The sequence below is a fragment of the Delphinus delphis genome, chromosome 18 (assembly GCF_949987515.2).
Source record: "Delphinus delphis chromosome 18, mDelDel1.2, whole genome shotgun sequence".
NCBI lineage: Eukaryota > Metazoa > Chordata > Mammalia > Artiodactyla > Delphinidae > Delphinus > Delphinus delphis.
The window spans coordinates 69997924-70024337 of NC_082700.1; the positions used below are offsets into that span (position 1 = coordinate 69997924).

General features: G+C 43.9%; 1 protein-coding gene and 1 long non-coding RNA gene across 2 annotated transcripts; one reads left to right on the forward strand and one right to left on the reverse strand.

The window, feature by feature from the left end:
• Positions 1-1217: 1217 nt before the first annotated feature.
• On the reverse strand, positions 1218-9709 carry METTL21C (methyltransferase 21C, AARS1 lysine). Its single transcript, XM_059995786.1, has 4 exons — positions 9581-9709; positions 6375-6526; positions 3448-3565; positions 1218-2329 (listed from the first exon to the last, which is right to left on the reverse strand). The coding sequence occupies exons 1-4, from the start codon at positions 9687-9689 to the stop codon at positions 1935-1937; spliced, it is 774 nt and encodes a 257-aa protein (XP_059851769.1). The 5' UTR covers positions 9690-9709; the 3' UTR covers positions 1218-1934.
• LOC132413681 (uncharacterized) lies at positions 8203-25260 on the forward strand. Its single transcript, XR_009516785.1, has 4 exons — positions 8203-8433; positions 11034-11115; positions 19580-19711; positions 25158-25260. It is a non-coding gene; the product is annotated as an uncharacterized lncRNA (long non-coding RNA).
• Positions 25261-26414: the final 1154 nt, after the last annotated feature.

Genomic DNA, 26414 nt, shown 5'->3' on the forward strand with positions numbered 1-26414 from the left:
GAGAGATCTGAGTCCAGTCAAAGACGGCCTTGCACGTGGTGTTTTCTGGGGAACAGTCTCCAGGGATTGCCAGGCTGCTGGTTTTCAAGGCTGCCATGGAGCGGGAGATGGCATGGGGACAGGGCCATTGAAAACGTCACAAAGCACACTGCTGTCTTAGCTGAGGTTCAGCCGTTTTGAGTGAACATGCTTCAGATTGCTACATGCCTTTGGTTAAGATTGCTACATGCTTCTGAGAATTTTTGTCAGTTTTCTCATGACTTTAACGGAGGAGAGAATTTTCGGAGGTGCTTTTTCTCTGACAAAAACTTTTACCAGTTTCACTGAAATGACACCTTTTTTTAGAACATGCCTTTTAGTATGCAATTTTAGTGTAATTTTAAGGTTAGAAACTTCCTAGTAATAGATTGATTTTGAAGTACTACCTTCTGAGTTATGTCAAGATACAGTAAATTCTGGTATCCTTCAAATACCAGAAAATCACCATTGTTGCATTTCCCTAATTTCTCACTTTATTCTTCAGGGTTTGGTCTTTTCGCTATATTTTTTAATGTGGAAGGAGAAGTTAAGTTCATGGTGGGTTTTGGATGTACTCACAGTCCTGACTGGTAGTGAGAAGCAGTAGAGTGAGGTACATGTCTGCAGGGGGAGGTGGTGAATAACAGCGCTTTTTAATAGGACGTGCAGTACATCGTGAAAGTTCACAGGCAATTTTTTTTTTTTTTATCTATGAGCCACATCCGGCTCTCTGTTGTAACAAGGACTTTTCTATCCGTAATTACTACTTCTCTCTTTCAGTGGGGTGTAAGTCTTTCTCAGATAATGAAATTTTAGAATGAAGATTATTAAGTTTGCTGTGGAAATTAGAGATACAGCCACACACTGGCAAAGTCTGCTTTGAACTGTGATTCCTAGAAAGGTTGGTCCATCAGTGGTACCCGTGGTGAGTGATGCCGGGATCTGGGGCAGTGACGCCAAGCTGCCTTGTCAGCCCTGCTTTCAGGCTAGATTATTCTGTGCCTCCATGCCGACACATACGTTCCAGGAGAAGCCATCCCCGGCAAAACTATGACGTTTCTGTGTGATTGATACAGGAGACAAAATGATTCTTTATTTCTTTATTTTTATATTATAAAGTGGATTCTTTTTTTTCTTTAACTTTTTATTATATACTGGAGTAGAGTTGATTACCAGTGTTGTGATAGTTTCAGGTGGACAGCAAAGTGATTCAGTTATACATGTATCTATTCTTTTTCAAATTCTTTCAAAAGTCGGGACAGTTTTCCTACTTCAGGTAATGGTGACCAATGTCTGCACCACACCACTGAAAACAGAAAGAGCTGGATAAAATAACTTAAATTCTGAAGGAAGCACTAGGGCTGGTGCAGAGTGTGTGCTCAGCACTAGTTCTGGGCCCCTGAGGTGACATCCGTTTTCTCATTCCAGCACTGTTTCCGTATTTTTCAGTTTTAGTCAGTGTAAAGCCTAGAACTTGTTTTCCATTACTCTTTATCCTCTCTCTTTGCTCCAGTTAAAATCTGTACAACGTAGACTCTTCCGATTAAGATACACGGACCCTGTCAAGCTTATTTTCAAAAAGCAAGTGACAAAAGTATATTGACAGGTTTAAAACCATGCTTTCCAGCAGAAATAACGAGGGGAAATCCACTTGTTTGTTAATTTATTTGTGTAAAATTTATTTAACACTTAATTGAGACTCTCAGAAGCCAACAGAGCTACTTTCATGTTTTCATGTTGGTTGTGTGTATTTAGATGAAGCAGATGATCCTAAACTGCTTGCTTTGGAGAGTTGCTGTAATATTATGTTTATTCTAGTTATACAAGTTGTTTCCGTGCACTACCTTTGCAATCTTATAAAATTTCTAACACTGTTCAAAAGACACACTCATGTTTCGAAAGGTATCTTGTTTAATTTAGTCCCATTTTAGCACTCCTTTAAAAAGTTTGATTGATGACTCTTGAAATTCAGCCAAGAGTGTTGTGTCAAAAACCTGCTTGAATTTATCTAAAAATTCATAATCGGTGCTGAATCTGAACTTGTTTGCCCAAAGCAACACCGTTCCCGGCTGGCAGAGGTACACCATGGTGGCAAGCAGCTTGTCCAGGAAGTAATGGTGGTAGACCACGTCAGAAGCCAGCAAGTAATCATAGTAACATGTGGACTTGGGGAAGTTCTGTTCCAGGCCCTCTCCCCACACCAGCTCTTTCACTTCAGGCAGATGTGCTGTATGGTTTCGTGTGTTCCTTAAAAGATTGTATTGAAGGTTCCCTAGGACGTCAGGCAAATCCGTTGCTGTGACTTGAGCTCCTAAGAGAGAAAGAGGAAACTTGTACGAATTACCTGGAACATTCGGGCAGCCACAGGGTACACATACTCTCAGGGAGAAATCGAACTGGGCTTCTCACCTTGGCCCTGGACCAGGACCCTTCTCACCTGTGTCCATATGGGCTGGATAATTCTGCTGGGGGACCCTGCCCTGTGCCCTGTAAGATGTTTAGCAGGGTCCCTGGTCTCCATCCACAAGATGCAAGTAGCACCTCCCCACCCAAACCCCAAGTTGTGCTGATCAAAAATGTCCCCCGACACTGCCAAATGTCCTTCATGGGGCAAAAATCACCTTTGGTGAAGAACCATTGAAATAGAATAACGTTCCCGTCTTTTAAGAAACTAAGTTAAACGGCGGTGCAGTTTTGAGAGATTTCAGAATAATTAACTAAACATACCAAGATTCTTAGCGTTTGGTTACTGTCATCATTTATAATGTTTTTCCTTCCCAAACTGTCTTTATCTGAAGATTTTGATTTTCTCTTACGTGAGGTGTCAGCACCTAGTTTTCTTTCCTAAGGGATGATCTAATTTGAATGACTCTCCCCCCTACTAAATGCATTAAGTTAATTTTTAGGCATTTTAATGCTAGTGATAAAGGTTCACAAAATCATAATTCCAGATTGGTTTTGACAGAAGAAGATCTGTAATAGTGTAGGCTGAAGTAGGCCAGACATACCCGCCTCTTGCCCAGCTCCCAGGACTCACAACTGGCATTTTGGGTATAAATCTGTCTTCACCTTGGATTCACTCACTTATTTTTTGTTTTTTTCCAAAACATCAGTTGTTAATAGTTGCACTGAAAAGCAGGGGACAGCATAACAGAGCTGTTTACAACAGGAATTCAAGAGTCACACCTTCAGAATTTCAACTTTCTCACGTGGTAATAATCAATGGATTGGACGAGTTAGCCTCTAAGGCACAGTTATCTTATCTCCGGATAACAGCAGTCATTCTAGCCTGGACATCTGGGTAGATTCAGTGAGTGCGATCACGGCCAAGCACCTAAACCACAGCCCGTCACACAGTAGTAAGTGGTTATTATCACTGTTGTCACCGTAACCATCTTTTGAAACAAGGCCGAGAATAGACAGACAAACCTAGAATACTGGCCACGATGGAAACGAGGCCTGGTCCAGCACCGATTTCGAGCATCTTAGCTCCTTGGAGACCGAGTTCCTCTGCGTGTTCCTCCAAATACTGGCACAAAGCCATGGCCTGAAAAACATTCACAGTTGTCACCTGGACACTGGAAACCGAGGACCCTGTTCCCCACCGCAAGTTAAATACTCAAAGACATGTTAAAGAGTTTCAGCTTACTGGGGGCTCACAAGAATCAAAATATACGTGCAACGGCGTGTTTTGACCTCTGGAATATGAACGCTGTAACATGCATCAGAGGAACTAGAGAGACAGACTTGTGAAAGCGCCTGTACCAGAAGACCCTTGACCAGCCTCCAGGAACAGGAAGGTCAGCTCAGCTCTTCCAGAACCAGGAGACAAGGGGCCACAGGGCAGCAAGCCCTTGCTTACGTCGTGTTGGGCCTCCACCTGCTGTAAGACTTGCGCTGTAAGCAGCTCCATCCCCTCCCTGCTGACTCCACCAGCGTTCAGGTTGCTCTGGACTTTGCCTGCTGCACTGAACAACTGCGTAGGAATTTTTCTCTTAAAGCAGTTCATCTAAGAAACGCTCGACTGGCTGGGCAGTGCTTCCCAAACCCTAGCGCACATGTAGGTCACCTGGGGCCTGGTGAAAGACGCCCTGGCCACGTGTGGTAGGGCTGATGGAGCTCAAGGCTGCATTTCTAACAAGCCACCAGCTAATGCCAGTGCCGCTGGCCACACTTTGGGGGGTAGCAGCAAGGAGGTTACATCCTTTACACAGTAAAAAAAAAAAAAAAAAAAGAAAAAAAAGAAAATTTAGATCGATTTCTGTACAGAAAATCAAGGTCCCTTCCCACGTGAGCCAATGGGCGTCGGCTGGTGATGTCGCGGACTAGAGGGACTGGGGAGAGTTACTAGGCGTGAGGGCGTTACCGGAGTTGGGAATGAGAACCCTGCAACCCTGCGCTGAAAAGGCAACGTGAACGCTCTCGTTTGCACACACCTTTAGCCCTTGTCTTCGTGCAGGTGCTCTGGACTCGCTGTGACTCACTTTCTGTCTGGGGCCCAGGCTGGAGTAGGGGGCGGCCTGGATCGTATGAGACAGCCGCGCTCACGATGGCCTGCGCCAGGGTTGGCGGCAGCTCCGAGCCCGTGGGTCCCTCCCTTTCCTCCCCAGCTCCTCTCAAGGGACTCGGGGGCCAGGGACGGGGGTGGGGGGAGGACGGAAACCAATTCCCAATGGCACTGTAGGGAGGTAAGGGGCGTCAAGGGGCCCTGGGCGCTGGAGGATGAGTGAGAGGGGGACAGGCGGGACGGCATGGGTGCGGGGTGGCACTGGCATCCAGCCCGTGGCAAGGAGCTCCAGAGCTGGGGACGGCAGTTTTGAGGAAAGGCCTTCTTCGGTTCTTGAGGAGAAAGGAGCATTAGTCACTGTGTGGGATTTCGGGATTTGGAGGAGTGTCACCCAGAGCCACCAAGACGTGTGCTCTGAGGAGTTCCTGAAGGGGTGGCTGTAGGCGTCCTTCCTGAAGGGCCCTGCCCTGTGACAGGCTGGCCCGGTGGATGCCATCTGGGGACAGATCTTCTCTCGGGAACAGCTACATCTTTCAGCAGACACTCCCCCGCTTCTTAGTCCTATTAGCAAACTCCGAAAAGTCATCTCTCACAGCTGCTCTTGAAGTCGCACAAGGAAAGGGTGCTTCCCCACACGATACGGATCCTTCTGCCGCCTTCAGGAAACTGAGGTCCCGAGAAGGGCCAGGGTTTGGTGCATGAAAGGCTGAGGCCTTATTAAGAATAAAACAGTCCAGTGGACAAATCGTCTTTTTCCACTCCTGATTTCTGATCACCCAGCTCTGGGTGTCTGTTTGCCAAATACAGTAGGAAGCTGTGGAGAGGCGCTTGATGGTTTCAAACTGGTTAAGCCAAAGGAAAACATTTAGCTGAAGGAAATCATACTTGTATTAAGCATAATGGGTAAAAATTGAGCTTCCTTGGCTGGGGTCAGTGAGGGGGCAGCTCTAAGAGCCTGGAGCCCTTGGCTGTCCCTCCCCTGCCCCCCCGCTCCATCTCCCCCATCACTGGTACCCAGACTGCAAAGGGCGCTCCAAGGAACCTCTGATCACAGCCACGCAGCGGGCCAGCAGGTCTGCGTCACCCGGGGGTGAGTCAGAAATGCAGCCCCAGTCCACCTACCCCAGCCTGACCTCCTGAATCAGTCTGCATTTAACAAGAACCCAGGAGGATTCCCATCTAAGCTGACAGTTCTGATCTAGAGCCCCTCCAAGCACAGGCTGAGAACCTCTGCAGTGGAAAGAACGAAGGCGCTGGCCTCCGAGGTCCATCGTCCCAGCCTGGTTCTGCACTGCGCCGCGCCAGGGGAAACAGTGCACTCAGCCAGAACGTAGCAGGTTTTCTGGCTCTGAATTCCGTGTTTTCCCCCATTTCAGCTCCATCCTCTGGGGACTGTTGCAGGGAGAGCATGAGATGAAGCACCACTTCCTAAGCGTTTCCACTGGACTGGCCGCACTGTAGAAGGCGAGTGAATACCCGAAGGTCTGTGGGAGAGGCCCAAAGGTGGCCACTACAAAATCTAAACTCTAAAGACTTTTCTTCTGATTTTTTAACAATTCATATGAATTTTTCATCCTACTTCCCAATATCCTCAAGTTTATGTTAATGTGAGAAAATAATGTTTCAAGAAACATAGCATAGAGGAAAATCGTTGTTTTTAGGAAAGATGCCGTGTTTCTGCAGCATCTAGGTACACCAGCAACACCCCTGGGGGGGCATCCTTGGACCCTCAATTTGAGAAGCACAGAACGTTAGAGCACGTGGCAAGTCGTCCAAGGCACCACAGTTGTACAAATTTGCTGTTCTCATCCCCAGAATCCCCGACGCCCCAATGTGACCGCTCCCTCACCCCTGGCCACACCACCGCTCCGTAACTCTCGATCGATTCTTGAATGACAATCCTCTTGCCTGCAAACCAATAGTACTCCTGGGTGTAGCTGGCGTAATTCATAGGAACAAATTTCTGGAGGCTTTGAAGCGATGGTTCTATCTTGTTAGAATCTGTGGGACAGAAAATTAAATCGGTTTCATTATTTGTTGATCCAGTGCAAATCTACACTCGGTACAGTTAGTCAGACGGGAAGAGACTGAGCAGTCTTCCAGAAACAGAGGGGGGAATGCCATCAGTGAGACAGTGGCTGCAAACTAGCCCAAACTGAATGATATGGGGTGACAGGGACATAACATTTCTATGGGACATTTTTATCACACAACAAAATGCCAAAGGATGCCCTGGGCCCTTCCCTTGATCTAGGAGCAGACAGTGCGGTGTCGATCCATCCCTCCCTCTGTTTTGGTGAGAGGAGGAAGCTAGGCCACCGCACAGAATGGCACGAATGAGCCATCTGCATAAGGAGGACCGAGGCAAGCGTGGACCTGACTATTTTTGGGTCTTGAAGTGATGTAACATTCCCACATGTTGGCTGGAACATGTTCCTTAAGTCCTTCTACAACTGCTTCTCAAAAGGTGCAGGTCACCCAAAGATGAGCCAGCTCCGCAGTCCTGGGGGAGGTTGTCAGATGAGCTCCAGCTATTAAATTACTCTTCCTTAAATACTCCTTTACGCTCATGACCACTCAAGCAGCTCTCAGATGTCATATAAAATGAGAAGAAAAGAGCACCTGATCGGGGCTGACATCATGGAAGCCCAGAATGTCAAAGGTTTCGCAGGGGGTTTCAGCATAAAAAGAACAGCGAGTAATAAGGTCAGAATGGGGACCCTGAGCACACGGAGGGTTCGTGCGCAGAAGACGGGGGGCTGCTGGTACCCTCGGGGAGAGGCGTTGGCAGCGAGGAGTCTGGGGGGGAACTTGCATGAGACCAGCCTTTGCTGCCTGAGCTCTGCCTGCGGATGTGTAACCAGGGATGGACTAGTGGAAAGGAGCATTCAGTGAACATCTGAAGGTCTCTAACCAGAAATATGCACTCAAGGAGGCAGGTGAGGGTGAGTGCAGGGTGAGTGCAGGGTGAGGGGTAGGGGGCCTTTGAAGAAGCCTAATCAGGGGTCCACCCCTCAGAGTTCAGGTTTCACTGATCTCCACCCGCACTGGACGGTTCTGTGCCACGGCTCTGCAAACGCTTTGCAACAGGGTCACAGCCAGAAGAGTCCAGAAATGTGGAGTGAACACTTAGAAACATTTACAACAACTTGACCATATCTGTTGAATCTGATTACGAAAAGCCAAAGCTTGTATTGTGTATGTCTTTGTACTTCTTTTCATGTTGTTCCTCCAGAAATTCATTTGTGTTGCATTTTACAAAAAAGTATCCAAGTGGTCTTTGACCACAGTGTGGGCCAAATGACCAGTTTGTAAGTTAGCACAGTGACGCCTGCAGCTCTCAGCCGTGGGTTCTGGTCTCCTGGAAGGAGAATTCTCTGTCCTGACCACAAAGGCGAGCTTCCAGAAACCCAGGACTTCCTTGAGCTTGCAAGAACCTGCTGATGAATAGTGGCCAAGTCCTGAGATGTCATCCTTCCCTGTCATGTGCCCCAGGAGAGGCTGTGGGGAGAGGAGAGGACCTTTGGTCCTCACCCACCTCTTATAAGGGGAAACAACCAACATCTAAAACCATGAACCTGAAATTTATCACTCAACAAAGGGGACCCAGCTTCTCCCATAGGCTGACAGGCTGACTCTGAGTTCTGTTTCAGAGAAAATAAGAAGGTAGAGGAACAGACCATCTTGTGCCCAGAAACTTTAACAACCAACCTGGGGGCGGTGAGGAAGCACTGACGTGCAGGATTTGGCCATCACCATGGTGACAGCGCTCCCACAGTGGCCATCCCTGGGAAAGGGGTGAAGCAGCTCAGCACCACAAGCATTTCTACCATACGGATACGACACCCCTCAACAGCCTCAAGGGCACAGGTCATCGTAAAATGTAGGAAAAGAATTCCTGATGAGACGTGAGTATTTATTACCTAAGTTTTTTCATATACCTTTACCTTTTACATAATCCATGTCATTGTACGTTTGTATGACTTAAATTTTAACAATGGCCATGTTTAACAATCAGCTCGCAAAATTCCTGAAATGCAGGAGCTGGTACAGGCCATCTGGAATGAGGAGTGGGTACCGGGCTGTCCTCCTTACCTCTGAGCCTCTCATCACTGGAGCAGCCAGACCGTCAGGGACCCAGACCACCTCCTGCCAGCTTCCGTCCCCTCGATATCACCCAGACCGTTCCTTCCTCCCTTCCTCCCACAAATAACCACAAATAAAGGCTAACTTTTCTCTCAAGACTGTAGGAAAAGTCTATGTGCTGATTTTAAGTGGCTCATCCTTTCACAAGATGACAGATCGTAAGCTGATGGTTGTACTCTCTGGATCGACATTGTAAAGAAACATGGGCACATAAATGTCCTCCATAAGACCATTTTTCCACGCTACAAAGATAAAAGAAATTCATGTTGATTGCACATGATTTGCAATTCTCGTATCTATGCTCGTCTGACAGTTTTAGAGACATCAGATTTTCAAGATAGGCAGAGTTGCATTTTTATGTAAACAGTTTAGGAAAAATGAATTACCATCCTGGTTTAACAGAGTTGGAACGTAATTTTCCACTGTTGACTGTTAACGTTTTGAACGTTACATCTTGGCTCTTATGACATCATTTGTTATGTCTGTTGTTTATTTACTACTGATTCCCTGCCCAGAAAAGCAACACTAAAGGGTTCTGTTGTCATAATGGGAAAGTACACTTGACTTTACACTGATCCACTGAAGGACGCAGCTGCTAGGAATACATTTTGGCGAAAAGCAGGAAGGAATCTAGATTTCATTTCTCTTTTAAAAGTTCTTGTTACAAAAATCTAACCCTCTTAGATTTGGATAAAACAAAGTTTTGGTCTTTGATAGGTAAATAATAAAAACATAGGGATTACCTTTAGTGTCATGCTTCTGCTTGCATAAAGGCATTTTTCTACTAAGCATCATGATAAGAAAAAGATGTAGGGTTAAAAGGAAATGGATATTCTTGTGCCTGGGGTTCACTGCAAAACGCCATGCCCAGGAAAAGATGGGAGAAGATGTGGAGCTGAGGAAGGTTACCTCCCGGGGGTCCGCTGCTGCCGTCTGTCTGTAGACCCTCCTCATCTGGGGGTCTCGGTGCCTCGTCCACGGACTGGGGCTGCTGCCCTGAGCGCAGACACGCATCCATCCCAGAGCCGCCAGGGAGGAGAGAGCTGGCCTGGACTGAGGGCTCCTCCGGGTCTGAATCGCCCAGAGCCTCTGCAAGGTGCAGCTTATCGCCTTAGCATCTGCTGAGCTGGAAAGAACACCTGCATTTCAGCTTAGTTTCCCGGGGCGGGGGCGGGGTGGGGAGAACAGCCGCCCTGGGTGCTGCCATCCTGGTTTTGCAGAGCAGAGTGGAAGGAAACCCTGACACATCATCACCCCACCTTTCCATCGCCTGGAGAAATGCAAAAGCAGAGCCACTGTAGCCAGACAGGTGCTGCCTTGCTGCAGTCTAAGGTGTATTTCTAAGAGCTTTTGGAACTGAATCTCCATGAAGAAGGTCTGATCCAGACGTACATATCTTTAAGGGTACCTTGTGGATCCAGGGTTAATGACATCATGGATTTGTCCCCAATGCGGGGCTGCTCCCTTCTCATCTGAGGCTTTAGCGCAAGACAGTAGAAAGCGCTGGGGGCTGAGAGCCGGGAGGCTGGTCGGCTGCCCCCTCTTCCTCTTGGCAACTCACTTAATCCCCTCCACACCATTTCCTCCTCAGCAAAAAAGGGAAGGATGAGATCTACCTAGCCCCTAGGGCTGTGGGCGAGAAACGGGAGAGCAAAAGTGATTAGTGCAGCTCAGGAAAACTACTGATGAAGAAAACAGGACCTGGCTGTTGGGATCATTGATCAGCTTCCAAACAAGAACACGTGACATCGCTGCGCGACTTGGCGTGTTTTTGCCAAGCACCGTTCTTGTGCTTTTAGTGAATTGATTCATCTAATCCTCACAACAAACCCTATGAAGTGGATGCTATTATTATGCCTCTTCTCAGATGAGAGAAATTCAAGCACAGAGAGATTCAAAAGCAGCCCAGGAGCACGCAGCCGGCCAGTGGCAGGGCCAGGAGTCAAACCCAGGAGGTCCAGCTGCAGGATCTATGTTCTTGACCATGAGGTGGGACACGGCTTGAGCTGCCTTGCTTCAGCGGTGGGTTTTCTGGCTGAGTTTGCCCTGAAATGACTCATAATGCTTAGTTGTCACAGTGACGTTTTCTAGTCTTTTTTTTTTACAAAATGTAAATCGTTTTCCTAATTTGTTTTTATATACCAGAGTTGCCCCATCATATTGTTTTGGCCAGCTGGGGACAGCAACCAGCCACACCATTACTAACTATTCCACACCTGGAGGGGTCATGTGCCTCTCACATTAATGTGCAACAGCATTTCAAATCAGTGAAAAGTAATTTAGCATTTTCACTGGCTCTAGAATCAAACAATCAAATATTTACCCCAATTCTTCAACTCAAGGAGTTTTTTTTCTCTTGCAGATACTTACTTGCTCCTTCTCTTCAACGTGCCCCCGACTCCAGAAGTGAACTGTTCCCCTAAAAGACAGCTGACTGGTTGTTGGTGAGTACCCAGAGCATCTTCAGGGAGGAAGTCTCAGCGCTGCGGTGAAGGGCCCTGCATTTGAATGCTGGCTCTGCCATGTGCTAATTTTGTTGAAAATGTAGATAATGGTGATTCTGACCTCACATGACGGTCGTAGGAATTAAGTGAGATAACCTGTGCAAAGCCTCTTGCGCAAACAGTATTAACTTATTCTCATCTTCAAAGCCAGAGAGTAGTCAGGCAAGACAACACTCTTTACAGGACACCCACCCAGCACCACGGGACTCTGTGCATTAAATTTAGACACTTCTTCATTTTGCATGCAAGAAAAGGAGACCTGTTTTCACTCCAATAACAGGTAGTATTTTTCCTTGTGAAATGAAATGACTCCCCTCCCCCATCATTATAGTTGACGTGAGACATTAATTTTTTTCCCCAAAAAGCAACCTAGAAAATAACTACAGTAATCTACCTAGTGTTCATTATTAGCTCAACACATCATATGATCTATATCATATGTTAGTATTTAATAAAGAATTGGGAAGTTCTGAAAAGGACTCCTTGTTAGTACCCTCAAAATAATTTCGAACGGTTAGTTTAAACATATCTTTACCTTATGCAGCAGAAGAGATTTGAGATTTCTGTGCAGACTTTAATCCCCAATGTTTTATATAGGTCTGCACCTGAGAGGATTAGCATTTTATGAACAAAAGCCAGCCAGTGGAAGTCCAAGTTATTTAGGGTAGCATTACCCACCAGTACCCATGCACATTACTTTGCTAGAATTACTCTCTCTCTTTCTCTCTATCCCTTTCTCAGTTCTCAGTTTTCTGTCTTACACACACACACACACACACACACACACACACACACACACACACTTCTTTCAACATGAAATGGAATCACTCTCAAAAGATCCAGAAATCGTTCCAGCAGAATAGAGGCTGTCCTCTGTGGTATCCAGTGGCTGTGATGTGGTTTGAAATGTAGACTTACGTTTCATTTTAAAAAGGAGTGGGCGGGTGCACAGGTGGGGTTTTGTACAAACCTGGAAGCTGGGTGCTTATCAGCCCAACCCCTGTGGCTGAAGGGAGAGCCACGACTGACGTGGCCTCTGTCCTGGACCCTGATTCCAGCAGCCAGAAATAACATTAAGACTCTGCTGAGAGGAGGACGAGAGAACATCTATCCACAAGAAGGGATGTGTGTCAAAGGCTTAAAGTTGCGTAAGGGGTAAAGTTAGTTGGGGCAACAGTGAACAGGAAATCAGAAAACTCTTCCCAGAAAAAAGCCAGCCATTGTCATTAATTTCATTGAATAAGGAGCAGTTAAAAAGGAAAGAGGAAAATCATGTGCTCGTTTGGGAAGACTGGAAACCCTTGAAATAGAATATAGGGCATGTAAATTAAAGGCTTAGGCAAATGAGAATTGAATAATCCTTCACATTTATGAGGGACTACGCTTACCCAGTGAGCTGAGTGAGCGACTTAGCTTGAGTAGATATGAGCCTATTTTTATTTATTTCTTTACTCATCTTTGGAAATCTCTTCTCTGCTGTCACTTTTGTTCTTTAGTCCATTTCTTTTAACTCCGGATCTTCATCTGGACACGCTGTGGTCCCATGACTATCCTCGTTCTCACTCCCTTAAATGAAGGGAGGTGACCTACAGTCTTTTCCAAGCCTGTCATTCAAATACTTTCTTATTCCCCAGATGGTCCAGTCCTGTGACTGACCCTGCTCTCCTGTGACTTATTTCCACCAGGTGTCATCATCCCTTTAAGAAACAGCAAAAAGATGGTCATCATTACAATTTAATAAATAACTCAAAAACTGATCGCAATTTATACGAATATATATATATATATACACACACACACACACACACACACACACACACACACACACACACGTTTATTCTACATGCCTTAAAATGAAGAAAAGAACCAAGGAGAAAAATGTTCTGAATCTCCTTTAATCCCACTACCTGGGGAAGGAAACTGAACCAACATTTTTGGGTGTCAACATCTGGGCTTTTTTGTATAAACCTTATCAAAACTATTTGGCTGAAAATGAAACTGGATAGAAATATGTATCTCTCTTGACCTAGTATGGACTAGTCTATTATTTTAAGAGTTTCTTTTCAATACTTTCTTCAAAAACCATCTTTTCGGTAGCTGCTTTAGGAAACGAATCAGAACTCTACTGCCCGGAGCTGGAATGAGTTAGTCCGAGGTTCCTAAACACTGCGCTGTGGTCAGGGTACCTCACAGTTAACTGCAAGCTTTAAAGTACATAGACTCTGGGCTCTTGGAAGTTCTTTTGCAAGATCGAAGAAGGAGTCTAGGACTTTGAACTCCCCGTCTAACAACTGTTCCCGGCGTGTCTATAGCACGGGCACGCAGTAGGTGTCCATCTATAGGGCAGTGGACGTGTGGGTTGTTTTCCCATAGTTGAAGTGCCGGTCCACGAGGAGGGATTAGCCTCCTGCCGGGCTCCGCAGGGCACGCTGATGAAGTAATTTCCCAGGAGGCAGATTTGGGTGCAACAGGAAAGAATTTTGTAACAAGCCGAGCAATGGAACAGTTGGTCTCGGGGAGCCTAGCAGGATGGAAAGTGGGCCAGATTTAGAGTCAGAGGATGCAAGACTGGATAAAGGTTTATGCAGGGTCAAGGAGAAGGCTGCGTACATGCCGCCACTCTGCATATCTCCATCAGTGTGGACTCCGAGGTATCACCGGGCTTTCTTCCAGCTCTCTCACTGGTGGTCCTCAACGAGGGGGAATCCTCCCTCCCTGCAGGGCTGTTTGGCTATTTGGAGACAATCTGGCAATTTTTGCTTGTCACTGCTGGGGGAGGGTGCTATTTGCATCTAGTACAGAGAGGCGGGGATGCTGCCGGACGTTCTACACAGGACAACCTCCCTCCACTGCCCCCAGCAAAGAACCAGCCCAAAAGTCAGCAGGGCCCAGGCTGAGAACCCCAGTCTAGGCAATGGGTAGGAGTTGGATGCAGGGTAAATTCTAATTGCCATCCTGCAAATACCATCTACCAGCAGGCTGATTCCTGCCGCCTCCGTGTCAGGGTCCTCATCCGTAAAATGGGTGGGTTGGCATTCACAGAGTGGCTCAGACACGCCAGGCTCTGAGCCACATCCTCACAGAGGTCCAACACTGCAGCCCCTGGCTTTGTCTGGTTTCTCCCAGAACCAGACCCAGAGACAAGGATTTGAGAGAAAATATTTTATTTGGGGAAGTGAAGAAGGGGGAGAATAATCCAGGGCAAGGGAGGCCACCAGCAATGGGTGTTTATGAAGCAAGACCTACCGCAGGGGGTGATAAAAGACTTAATCCCGTGGAGGAAGACTTGGAAATGAGGCAAAATACAGACCTCAGAACTATTCTACTCCAGGTCCAGAGGGTTTCTGGGCTGTCTTTATACCAACACATCGGCACAGATGCAGAGACAGCAGATGGAGCACCCTGATGTGTCCGAGGGATGTGAGATGGTATCATTCCTCTTCCCGTGGTAAGAAGCGAAGTTTTATACATCTGAAAGAATCTGGCACAGTGTCTGGTGTCCTAGAAGGTCAACAGTAATATGTCTTGTATTAAATTGTATGCCATTCAAGTCGTGAGTCGGACAAGCAGGGTCCTTTGGAAGGGCTCTGGGTCATTTCTCTGAATCAAATGGAAAGGCTGAGCATTGGGGCTTCAGAAATAACGGACCCAGGATGGCTCTGGTCCCACATATCTCAGCAGCAGCAGGTGTTCATGGCCTTCTCTTTGAACAGTGCTCTGGGGGCCTCACTGCCGTCACCTTCCGCCTTGTGTAACTGTAGATTCAAGATCTGGGGGATGTGACTCTGATTGGTCTTAACTTGGTCATAAGCCCTGCCTCATAGTCAGGGCTGGTCGGGGCGAGAGAAGCATCTGACCACATCACAAGGAGTAGTGCAGGCAACTCCGGGAGGGATGCTGAGCCCATAACAAGCAAGAGTTGTGTGTGGCCCTCTTCCTCTCCCTGCCACCCTATGCGTACACACTTTCTTATTTTCATAAATACAATTTCAAAATGGGGACCCATCCTCTCTATAATGGAACATAATCTTAGTCTCATTGGCTATTGCATCCAGAGAGAATGGAGCCATTCTTCAAGTTGAAACCTCTCGACAATGGCATTTCTTCACTAGTTCCATGCTTGTCCCTCAATGGGCAGGCATTCACAGGAGACCAGAGACAGTAACTTAATTGTTTCATCACCATTTACCACAGGCCGCTAGTCCCATCCCAGAATATGAACGAGAGGCTCACTGCTTCTCACGTGACCTTCCCCAAAAATTCTACAGTGGAAGGGTTGCTGATCAGACAGATATATGTCCACCATCCTTACTTATAAGGGAGACTACGGTGGTAATTCACTTCCAGGGAGGTGAGGGTCTCAGCGGAAAACTAGAAGTTCCTGAAAAACCCTGGTAACCACTAACATTCCCAAAGTGTGTGATTTTCAGTGTGTTATGCAGAAAATATTTAGTCACAGTGAAGTGCAATTCCAGAATTTCTGGTCCCTCAACTATTTGGTAACACAGTGGCTCAAAGTTCATGATCCGTTCTGTCAAATGATTTAGGGCTGCTGCAATGCCCCCTCATTTGCCAGATTTCTCGGGGAGCCCCTGAGGGTGCCAGAGGAAAGGGTTCATTGATGCTGCTATGGGAGAGGTAAAGATTTAGACCAGCTAGCACTGTGGAGGCTCAGACATGGGAAGCCTGCACAGCAGGACCTTAAAATGGGACTCTTCTTGTCTTAGTTTGACTGAGACATGAAGATGATGGATTACTTGTCTTGTTAAAGAGAGACCACCACGAGACATTTTAAAGTAGGAGTTCAAAACACATTCAGGCAACACTTACATTTTGTCAAGCTTGTGGACATAGAAGAATTTGCTTCTATTTCATTTTAAATGCCCTCTATATAATGACAAACATTACCAGTCAGCATGGAAGAAACAGTGTGAGTGAAATCATCCAATACATTTGGAAACAGCAAGTGAAGTTATAGCCCTTTCATCTTAAAAAATAGCACATGCCTGGTCCTAAGCATTTGGGTCCGCATTTGCTCCCCATAATTTATCCGCCTTATAAAGTGCCTCTGACAGGAAACCATGATGGACTTACATGCATTTTGAAGAAGGGATTTACTTGGTTGTTTGTTTCTATTTTTAATTTTTTCTGGAGCCAGTTCTTAAAACAGATTTCCCCTCAAACAAATTTCATTGTTGTTTTAGAAGAATCTTCAACTGCAACCGTGTGTAAATCACAATTGGTAATTGCCAGGGTTCATGTCATCAAAAGAGCCAAGAATGCTTTGGAGCTGAGCTATGAGCCTGTGGTATTAATCACATGGAGGGACATAATGGTTGGGCAATAGGTTTAGATAAGAAATTCTGACCGAAATGTCTACGAAATAAGGGTCAGTTCGCTAGTAACATTCCTCTTAAGTTAACATTTAATAAACAATAGCTTTCTGATGCTCACCTTCATCCTAGGATAGATGGAACCAAATGAATCTATCAGTATGGAAAAAAAAAATCCCTTCACAATAATTCAACTTTGAGAATGAGGATGGGCCCTCAGTTCCAGTTTTATTACCCAGGAAGCAGAAATGACTACAACAAGCCTTCCAGCTCCCCGCCAGACGTGGATGCCTCCAATACCATCTGTTCTTTCCATATTGCCATCAGCTGCTTGGAAATGGCACTTTTTAGAGGGACTTTTTTTAGTGGTAACTAATCATGTTCCAATTTTAGCAACAGCAGTTGACCTGTGTTCAGAAAGATAATTTTTTCCCAACAGATTTCTACTAGGAAAGAATGTTTACCTGATGGGACTCTTCTGGGATGGGCCACAGTGGAGAATTCCTTTCATTCTTTCCCCTTATTCTAGGGCAGACTCAATTTGAGAAGCACAGGTTCTCATCTAGGGCTGTGCTGTCCTGGGTTTGGGGAGATATGCTGAACGATTTCAGTACCAAGCCAGGTGAAAGGAGTGAGAGGGTCGCGGAGGAGCAGAGAGGGACGGGCAGTTCCATGGGAGCCTAGCCCTCCCGATTCCCAACTGTGGGATCCCAGAGAAGTCACATCCCCGGGCTCCCTTTCCTTCCTCTGTTAGGGATGATAACACCTCTTACATACTTACTGCATAGATCCTTATAGGGGTCAAATGAAACAAAGTATATGAAAGAGCTTTGAAAATTACAAGGCCTGTTCAGCATTATCGTTAGTTCTTTCAAGAGGAATTTGGATCCTCTGTCATGTGTACCTCAATAACTTACAAAAGAAAGCAAGTGTTCACTTCTGGCCACGGACTGATGAACATGGTGCAGGCGTTCCTTTCCATTCCCAACACAAAAAATACCCAATAAAGTATTTCCAAAGATGCTTTAGAAATGCATATCCAAGCTTGAAAGAAAGGGAAACTCCTAGATGCCATAAATGAAGGGGGAAATCAAAGCCACAATAATAAGTGAACTAATTTATGCCACCGCAGCGTGGGGTGTATTAGACTTGGGTGCAGGCCTGGTATCCAAAGGCTTTGGGGTTTTGATGCTTTTGGAGGACAGAAGATATGTCCTTGGGCAGACAGGATATGCGATTTGGGTAAATCCAGGTTTGGGGCAGGGCCTGATGTATATACAACCTGGGGGGAGTGTCCTCTTTAAGGAAAAAAAATTTAATTACAAATACAAAATTTGGTACAAAAGTAATATTTATTTAAAATGAGAAATCACCCAAATTGACAAATTTTAAAAGGTGTAAAAGAGTATTTTTAAAATAATATGTCAATCATGATTTACTATATATAATGAATATAATTATTATAACTATATAATGCATTATATAATTATAACTATATAATATAATAATTATATATATGGAATCTAAAAAATACAACAAACTAGTGAATGAAACAAGAAAAGGAAGCAGAGTCATAGATATAGAGAACAAACTAGTGGTTACCAGCAGGGAGAGGGAAATACAGGGATAGGAGGAAAAAAAGGCTTATTATGGGATTATATAAAATCATGTGTGTGAAACTTTTGAAAATTGTAAAGCACTATAGAATTTAAAGAATCATTCAATAAAAAAATTTTTTTAAAGAGAAAAATAGAGTACATAAAAATAATATATTAATCATGATTTACTGTATATAATTTATAATTATAACTATATAATACATGATATAATTATAACTATATAACATAATCATTATTATATAATAATATATTAAATACTCTATCAATATATAAACTTCCTACCACACTTTAAGAATATTTCCTAAATTTTTGCCTGCCTACTTTTTGATTACTTTATATGGTAACAATATAATATCATATTTCTTAGAGAAGATAAAACATTAATAAAGTTTTTTTCTTCTGGCATGATTAATTTAAATATATTATAATTAATGATATTTTGATAAAGTTTCTTTTAGCTTTGTAACCCATTATTGGTAATGTCATGTGAATTTTTAGGTTATCAAATTTGCTTCTTTCATATATGACTTGTAAGATTACAGGGCAATTATGAAGAGACTGGCTGTAAATATTCTTTGAATTGACAACACTTGTTGACCAGATTGTGATCTATGCCCTTGTTTTTTTTTTTTTTTTGCCACGTTGGGTCTTCGTTTCTGTGCGTGGGCTTCCTCTAGTTGTGGCGAGCGGGGGCCACTCTTCATTGCGGTGCGCGGGCCTCTCACTGTCGCAGCCTCTCTTGTTGAGAAGCACAGGCTCCGGACACGCAGGCTCAGCAGTTGTGGCTCAACGGGCCCAGTTGCTCCGCGGCATGTGGGATCTTTCCAGACCAGGGCTCGAACCCGTGTCCCCTGCATTGGCAGGCGGACTCTCAACCACTGCGCCACCAGGGAAGCCCTATGCCCTTGTTTTTGTAGTGAATTCTATGTTTTATTTTTATCTTCTTCAGTGTCAGTATTTCATATTAAACAGTAAGAAGTTTAATCTTTTTTCCCAATGTGTTCATATTACTCCTTCCTTTTTATTAACTGGTAGGATAATTATGCTTAAGTACATGAACTCCAGGCATCTGTGGACTTGAACTTCAAGACGCAGACAGAGGAAAAATTAACGCACTTAAGGGGACATACCTGACGAAGAGAGAAAAGACACGTATCACACATGCGCGCGCGCACACGCACACACTCTCATATATAGATGGAAGAGACAGTCAGTAAAAATATTGGAAATGAAGATATTATTAAGGAAAAAACAAAATGGAAGCCCCAGTTTGAAAACTGCCCTCCACCAAATACTCATAGTCACATAACCAAAGTTTAAACTGTCCTGATTTCCCCACTATGCTGACTCTGACCTTCAACAAAACTCCCATTTCAGTGGGTTAGAGGTAACATGAACTGTCATAAACCACCTCGTTAGGACTTTTGCCAATGATGACCTTTCTTCCTACAGTTGTTGGCTGGAACTTCAGCAAGAAAACTCAAGTTGAACACAAGATCTCCCCGTGTCCGGGTAACCTTCCAGCATCCTGGCCGGTCAGCCTGGAACAAGCAGGCCTCTGCAGTGTGCTGCCCTAGAAGAGATGTAAGTTTCTGGGGACCCATCACAACAGAAAGCAACAGGCTTCCTTTCTTCTTTGCTCGTTACTAGCAGAGCTGTAGCTGGTGAGAGCTCAACTTTGACCACTTTTCCTCTCCAAGTCTCCCCACTTGTAGAGAGTTGTTTTCTCGCTTAATAATAGGTTCCTAAGCTGTGACAAAGTGAGAGAGCGGCATAGACATACATACACTACCAAACGTAGAATAGATAGCTAGTGGGAAGCAGCCACATAGCACAGGGAGATCAGCTCCGTGCTTTATGACCGCCTGGAGGGGTGGGATAGGGAGGGTGGGAGGGAGGGAGATGCAAGAGGGAAGAGATATGGGGACATAGGTATATGTATAACTGATTCACTTTGTTATAAAGCAGAAACTAACACACCATTGTAAAGCAATTATACTCCAATAAAGATGTTTAAAAAAATAACAATAGGTTCCTATCAAGCAAAGCTCTCTGAACTTTCTCTTGATGATGTAAAGCGACCCCCTGGCCTAAAGAAGCCCAGGGTCAGGCAGCAGAGAACAGGAAAGCATGATCTGAAGAGCCACACAAGGCGTGTCTCATACACAGTCATATACTGGTTGAATCTTCTCCAGTGACTGCCCATTACTGAACTAACCAGAAAAGAATTCTACCTTCATTGCTGGAAAAAACATCTATTTGTGTAAGTCTTCCCTTTAACAGATTAGAGGAGAAAAACCATATGATGTCCTTAAAAGATACACACACACAAAAAAAGATTTGTTATAAGTCAACATCATTCATGATTTTTTAAACAAACATAAAAGAAAACTTCATTAACATGATAAATGGTATCCTCTGAGAGCCCTCAGCATGAATTATATTAAATGGAGAAAAAAGACAAAGACAGGAAAAAAAAAAAAGGTGTCTGCTCTCACTCTTCATAGTCAGTGCTGTGCTGCAGGTCTGGACAGTACAATAAAAACAAGGAAATAAGTCAGAGGTATAATGATTAGAAGGGAAGAAATACATTTCATACCATAGGATTTCCTATATGGAATAGTCAATAGATTCCATCAACAAACTGTTAGAACTAATGAAAGAGTTCAAGTTTGTACAAGATCATGTACAAAAACTATATGATACACAACCACAACATTTTAGAAAGGATAATTTTTAAAATATGCCATTTGCAACATAACGAAAATTATAAGGAACCAAGGAATAAATCTATTGAAGATGCTCTAAGAAATTGTCTTTTTTCAAGATCTTTCCCTCTAGTTAGTGGAAAGACAGCTCCAAATATATACTCTCATTACAGTGGGATAGAGGTAACATGAGCTGTCATAAACCACTTCTTTAGGACATTTGCCAATAGTGACACTTTGTCTTTCTATAGTTGTTGACTAGAATTTCAGCAAGAAAACTCAGAAGCTTTTGGAGCGTCACCTATTCTCCCTCTCTGTCTCTCTGGTTTCTCTTTCTTGTCTTCACTTATTTGGTTAAAGTGTACTGCACTTTTATTTAGTTATACCAAAATAAATGGAAAGAAAATCCTGAAGCAGGAGATGAATGTAAACTGGGAAAATCTTGCAAAATCACAAAATAATTCTTGGTGCTTCCAGAGACAGAAGAAAGTACTGAAACAGACCCACTCTCTCTGTAGGAGAGTGAAAGTTGACAACCTCTGGAATTAAAGATGACATTTGCTGCCTCTTATTTCTTAGATTCCAAATGGTATTGTCAACTGTAATATGAACTTGATCTCTTTTTAACTGGTATCATGAATACAATCCATTGGCCAAAGAAAAAATAAAAGTGTGTTTGCTATCAAGAGACTAGTAATGCTACCTGACATGGGTACACGTGCTTTTCAGTTTCCAAAACCTGTTCATAAACATTGTCTCATTTGATGCTCACAGCAATTTTGTGGGATCCACAGAAACAGCATCAACGTGTAGGAGGAAAGTTTCAATTAATCGTCTCTATGAGGGCAGCAGCAAGATTAGAGGACAGTAATGTTTATCAGGGTTAAAAGTAAAATAATGAGTCAAATAAAAATAAACTTCATCCATGAAAGAAATAATTGATAAGGTGGACTTCATTCAAATTAAAAACTTCTGCTCTGCAAAGGACAAATATATGTCAAGAGAACAAGACAGGCCACAGGTTGAGAAAAAATATTTGTAAAAGATATATCAGACAAAGGACTGTTATTCAAAATATACGAAGAACTCTTAAAATTCAACACTAAGAAAATGAACAACTGATTTAAAAATAGGCCACAGCCCTTAACAGACACCTCACCAAAGAAGATACACAGATGGCTAATAATATGAAGAGATGCTCCATATCATATATCATCAGGGAAATGCCAATTAGAACAACAGTGAGATACCGCCATCCACCTGTTAGAATGACCAAATTCCAGAACACTGACAAGGCCAAATTCTGGTGAAGATATGGGGTAACGGGAACCCTCATTCACCTCTGGTGGGAATGCAAAATGGTCCAGCCGCTTTGGAAGACAGTTTGGTGGTTTCTTACAAAACTAAACATACTCTTACCATACGATCCAACAACCTTGCTCCTTGGCTTACCCAAAGCGGATAAAAAAGTACGCCCACACAAAAACCTCCATGTGGATGTTGATAGCAGCTTTACCCATAAACTCATAATTGCAAAACTTGGAAGCAAACAAGATGGCCTTCAGTAGATGAATGCATAAACAAATTGTGATCCATCTGGATAATGAAATATTATTCAGCGCTAAAAAAAGAAATGAGCTAAAAAAAGACATAGAGGAATCTTAAATACATATTACTAAGTGGAAGAAACCAATCTGAAAAGTCTGTGCACTGTATGATTCCAACTATACAACATTCTGGAAAAGGCAAAACTATAGTAAAAAGATCAGTAGTTGTCAGGGGTTAAGGGAGAGTTAGGGATAAAAACGGGAATTAAGCACATAGGATTTTTAGGGCAGTAAAACTACTGTGTATGATACTATCATGCTGGGTCCACATCATCATACATTTGTCAAAAGTGATAGCATGTGGGCTTCCCTGGTGTTGCAGTGGTTAAGAATCTGCCTGCCAATACAGGGGACACGGGTTCGAGCCCTGGTCCGGGAAGATCCCACATGCTGCGGAGCAACTAAGCCCGTGCGCCACAACTACTGAGCCTGCGCTCTAGAGCTCGCGAGCCACAACTACTGAGCCCACGTGCCTAGAGCTCATGCTCCACAACAAGAGAAGCCACGGCCATGAGAAACCCGCGCACCGCAATGAAGAGTAGCCCCCGCTCACCACAACTAGAGAAAGTACGCACGCAGCAATGAAGACCCAAAGCAGCCAAAAATAAAATAAACTTTTTAAAAAAGTGATAGGACGTACAACACTAAGAATGAAACTTAATGTAAACTATGGACTTTAGGTGATGATGATGTATTGGTGCAGGTCCATATATTGTAAGAAAGGTACCACCCTGGTAGAAATGTTGATGGAGGTTGTGCATGTGAGGGAGTGGGGGTGGTATATGGGAACTCTCCGTACTTACTGCTCAGTTTTACTGTGAACTGAAAACTTCTCTAAAAAATAAAGTTATTAATTTAAAAAGTAAATGAACAATAAAAAGCCTCAAGATTTAACATTTCAGTTAAGAGATTTTAATCGCGATACAGGATGGGTTCCATTTTAGTGTTCCGCAAGAAACAAATTTAACAAGTCGATCTTTTTCTAATCCCTTACAGAAAACCCTGAGTAGAAATCAGAATTCAGTCGAGAAGTCAGTGCAAGCTGAAACCCCGAATGGCAGGGCAGCTTAAATGTTTTACACATGTGTCAAAAGATCAGCTGATTTAGTTAGAGCCTTGGTCCTCTGCCCAGCACAGCAATGACAGTGGCATTATCAGTGGAACCGGTTTGGGATCGTCTTTTCATTCCAGACATATGAATCACTCTAGGTATTGGAATAACAGCACAGTGGCTTCTCCCGAAGGAAAAGATTGCAGGATGCCTCAACACATAGACAATAAGATCGGAAATACTCAGTTGCACATACATGGAAAACAGCGATCTTATCTTGCAGTATCTCTTTGAGAAGCCCAGGATGGGCAGGAGAGAACATGCAAATGTTATTTCACTTAGAAGATGAATGTGATAAAATGCACATTTCATGAAAGGTATATGTGTTACCTGTCCCAGAATGTGTTGGTTCTAGTCTGAAATGCATGCTGAGTTATCCCAACCATTTAAAATCTTTAGCATTGCAGATGGTCAGAAAATTGACTGTGACCCAAATGTAGCCTCTCTGTCTCTCTTAACTCTTCTGGCACAATGAGAGCTGTAGGATCACAGATCATTTATAAATGCTTCAACTCCATCAAACTTATTACTCACTTTATTTAGACTATATCTCATTTTAAAATGTTCAGATGTTTCTTATTTAGAGTCTACATTTTTCCATTCTCTTGGTTTAATTAATTTATAGGTGAAAATTGAGCTAGACTTTTTACTTTTCTTCAAACAATTGCTTTTCTCTCTGAAATATTCTCTCTTGGATAATTCTTATTATTTCCTTCAGCACAACACAGGCATCACTGTACCAGGTGGACTTCCAAAACTACTTCTGAGTGTAAATGTCGCTTACATTCTCTACTGTCCAGTTTAACTAGCCAAGATTTTGTCTCTCGCCTCCTGGATGTGAAGAACTGGAGGGTTGGGAGCTGGTATGGTTATCAGCATAGAAGAGTTGCTCTTAAATGTTTAATGAATAAATTAAAGTATGAATAAATGATGGGAACAAGTTATTTCTTCAACAGAATTAAGATCATACAAGTTAAAAAATTTCATGTAGATCAGTTTCTTTAGATGTAGAGGGATTTATCTACCAGCTCAAGGGTTCTCAAGCTTAAGTAATATATCAAGCACTTTTTCTCACCAAGATTAGATTTAAAATATCTAGAAAGTTACAAAATGGATATAATAAACACCGAAAGTCCTGCCACTTACAATTTTAACTTAACATTTTATTCTGTTTTTTTTTTTCAAAATATCGATACAAGCAAAGGTCCCTTTCAACAGGTATATGGTGCCAATCACGGGCTTCCTGGCTTTCTGCTCCATATTCACCCTTTTTTGCCTGCTCTGCGAAAATAGGTGTGGGTCCTTTAAAGATTTTTCCTTTGCCAGATGGAACAATGCTAGATTTTGTCAGTAGAGGGCGCAGGAGGACAGGGTTCAGGTGTGTCCCTCAGCCCAGCAGACATCCCAGGTTAGCCTCCTTTGGAGCCGGTGGCTTGCCCAGGACCCCGCTTCCCCAGAGCTCATTGCTCATCCACTGCTCTGCATGCAGTACCTGGCAGCCAGCAGCATCAGTGGCAGCAGCGTGCCGCCCTTTCCCCCGGCACCCTTGGGCGGTTTTGTAGCTCCGTACTTCCCCATGAACACCTTTCCCTGGTATCCTCTAGGGCAGATTTCCAAGGAATATGGCCAGCACAACACCACGACAACTTCTCAGCAAGCCGCAGCCTGCCCTCTCAACAAGATGTGGATTTCAGCCCAACTGGTGGGGTAAGTGGAGAAAAGGGGGTTCCGTCTCAGCCCTAAGTACAGTGGCTGCTCCCTGTTTTTGCTCTTTCTACATTCTTTCGTTCTCTTTTTAATAGCCAGTGCCTCATTATTCCAATCTCCTGTTACAGTTATTAGTTCTTTACATTCAACTTTCCCTCTTAAATTACGGTGTGGTTTCTTTCTCTTGACTGGACCCAAGCAAAAATAGATACCAGCAAGTGTCCCTTTCAGCAAGTATATTAAATGTATATTTCTCTAATAAGGTGTGAAGTTAATGAATATGGCTGGCGTAGCTGCTTTTACCTATGGACGTATGGCACGGATTGATGTGTTATGTGCTTGTACTTCTTGTCCCATAAGTGCCAGAGGGAATGATTCTGGTCATGTAGAGAAGTACTACCACCCTTGGGGACCTGTCATCCTGACTCGTCCGAGCTATAAGTCACTGTGACTAACGATTATGCCCGTTGGAGTCTCGGGCAAAGAGAGGCAGCCTCTACTCAGACGCACCCCGAGGCCTTGAACTTGTCGCTCCCCGATGCGATTGCTCCCACTGGCACTCCCACTTTTGAAAAGCAGCTGCTGGGCTCTTGGGCTCTCATGAAGGCCAGGTGACCCTCTTGCTGGATATTCCCATCTGAGGTGGGTAAACTTCAACTCAATGACTAGAAGGTGCGGAGAACCCAACAAGCCCTGCTTGTGAAGGTTTCAGCCCACCTGAGCCAGCAGCATCACAACTGTCTGTGAAAAAGTGGCCGCTAGCTCTCTGAGGGAAATTTTATCCCCCGCCTCTTCCATGAAGCCAAGCTTCTGGCTCTAGGGGACCCTCAACTCACAAAGGGGCACAGCTGGGGAATTAATAAGAGTCATGTATTCTTTCAATTAATTTAACCAATTGAATATATGGAAGCGAGAAGAAGAGAGAGGGAGAGAGAGAGAGAGTGACCCAGCTCATTGGACATCACTGGAAGTACCAGGGAGCCAATTTCATTTGTTTTTTTTTGAAGTATAGTTGATGTACAACGTTGTGTTAGTTTCTGCTGTACAGCAAAGCGATTCAGTTATACATGTGTATATATATGTACTTGTTCATATTCTTTTCCATTATGGTTTATCACAGGATATTGAATACAGTTCCCTGTGCTATACAGCAG

Coding starts and splice junctions, on each gene's coding strand:
- METTL21C (XM_059995786.1), bottom strand. CDS start 9,689: ATGGATGCGTGTCTGCGCTCAGGGCAGCAGCCCCAGTCCGTGGACGAG. Junction 6,527..9,580: donor CAGCAGCGGACCCCCGGGAG/GTAACCTTCCTC, acceptor TCTGTCCCACAG/ATTCTAACAAGATAGAACCA. Junction 3,566..6,374: donor GAGCGGTGGTGTGGCCAGGG/GTGAGGGAGCGG, acceptor AATGTTTTTCAG/GCCATGGCTTTGTGCCAGTA.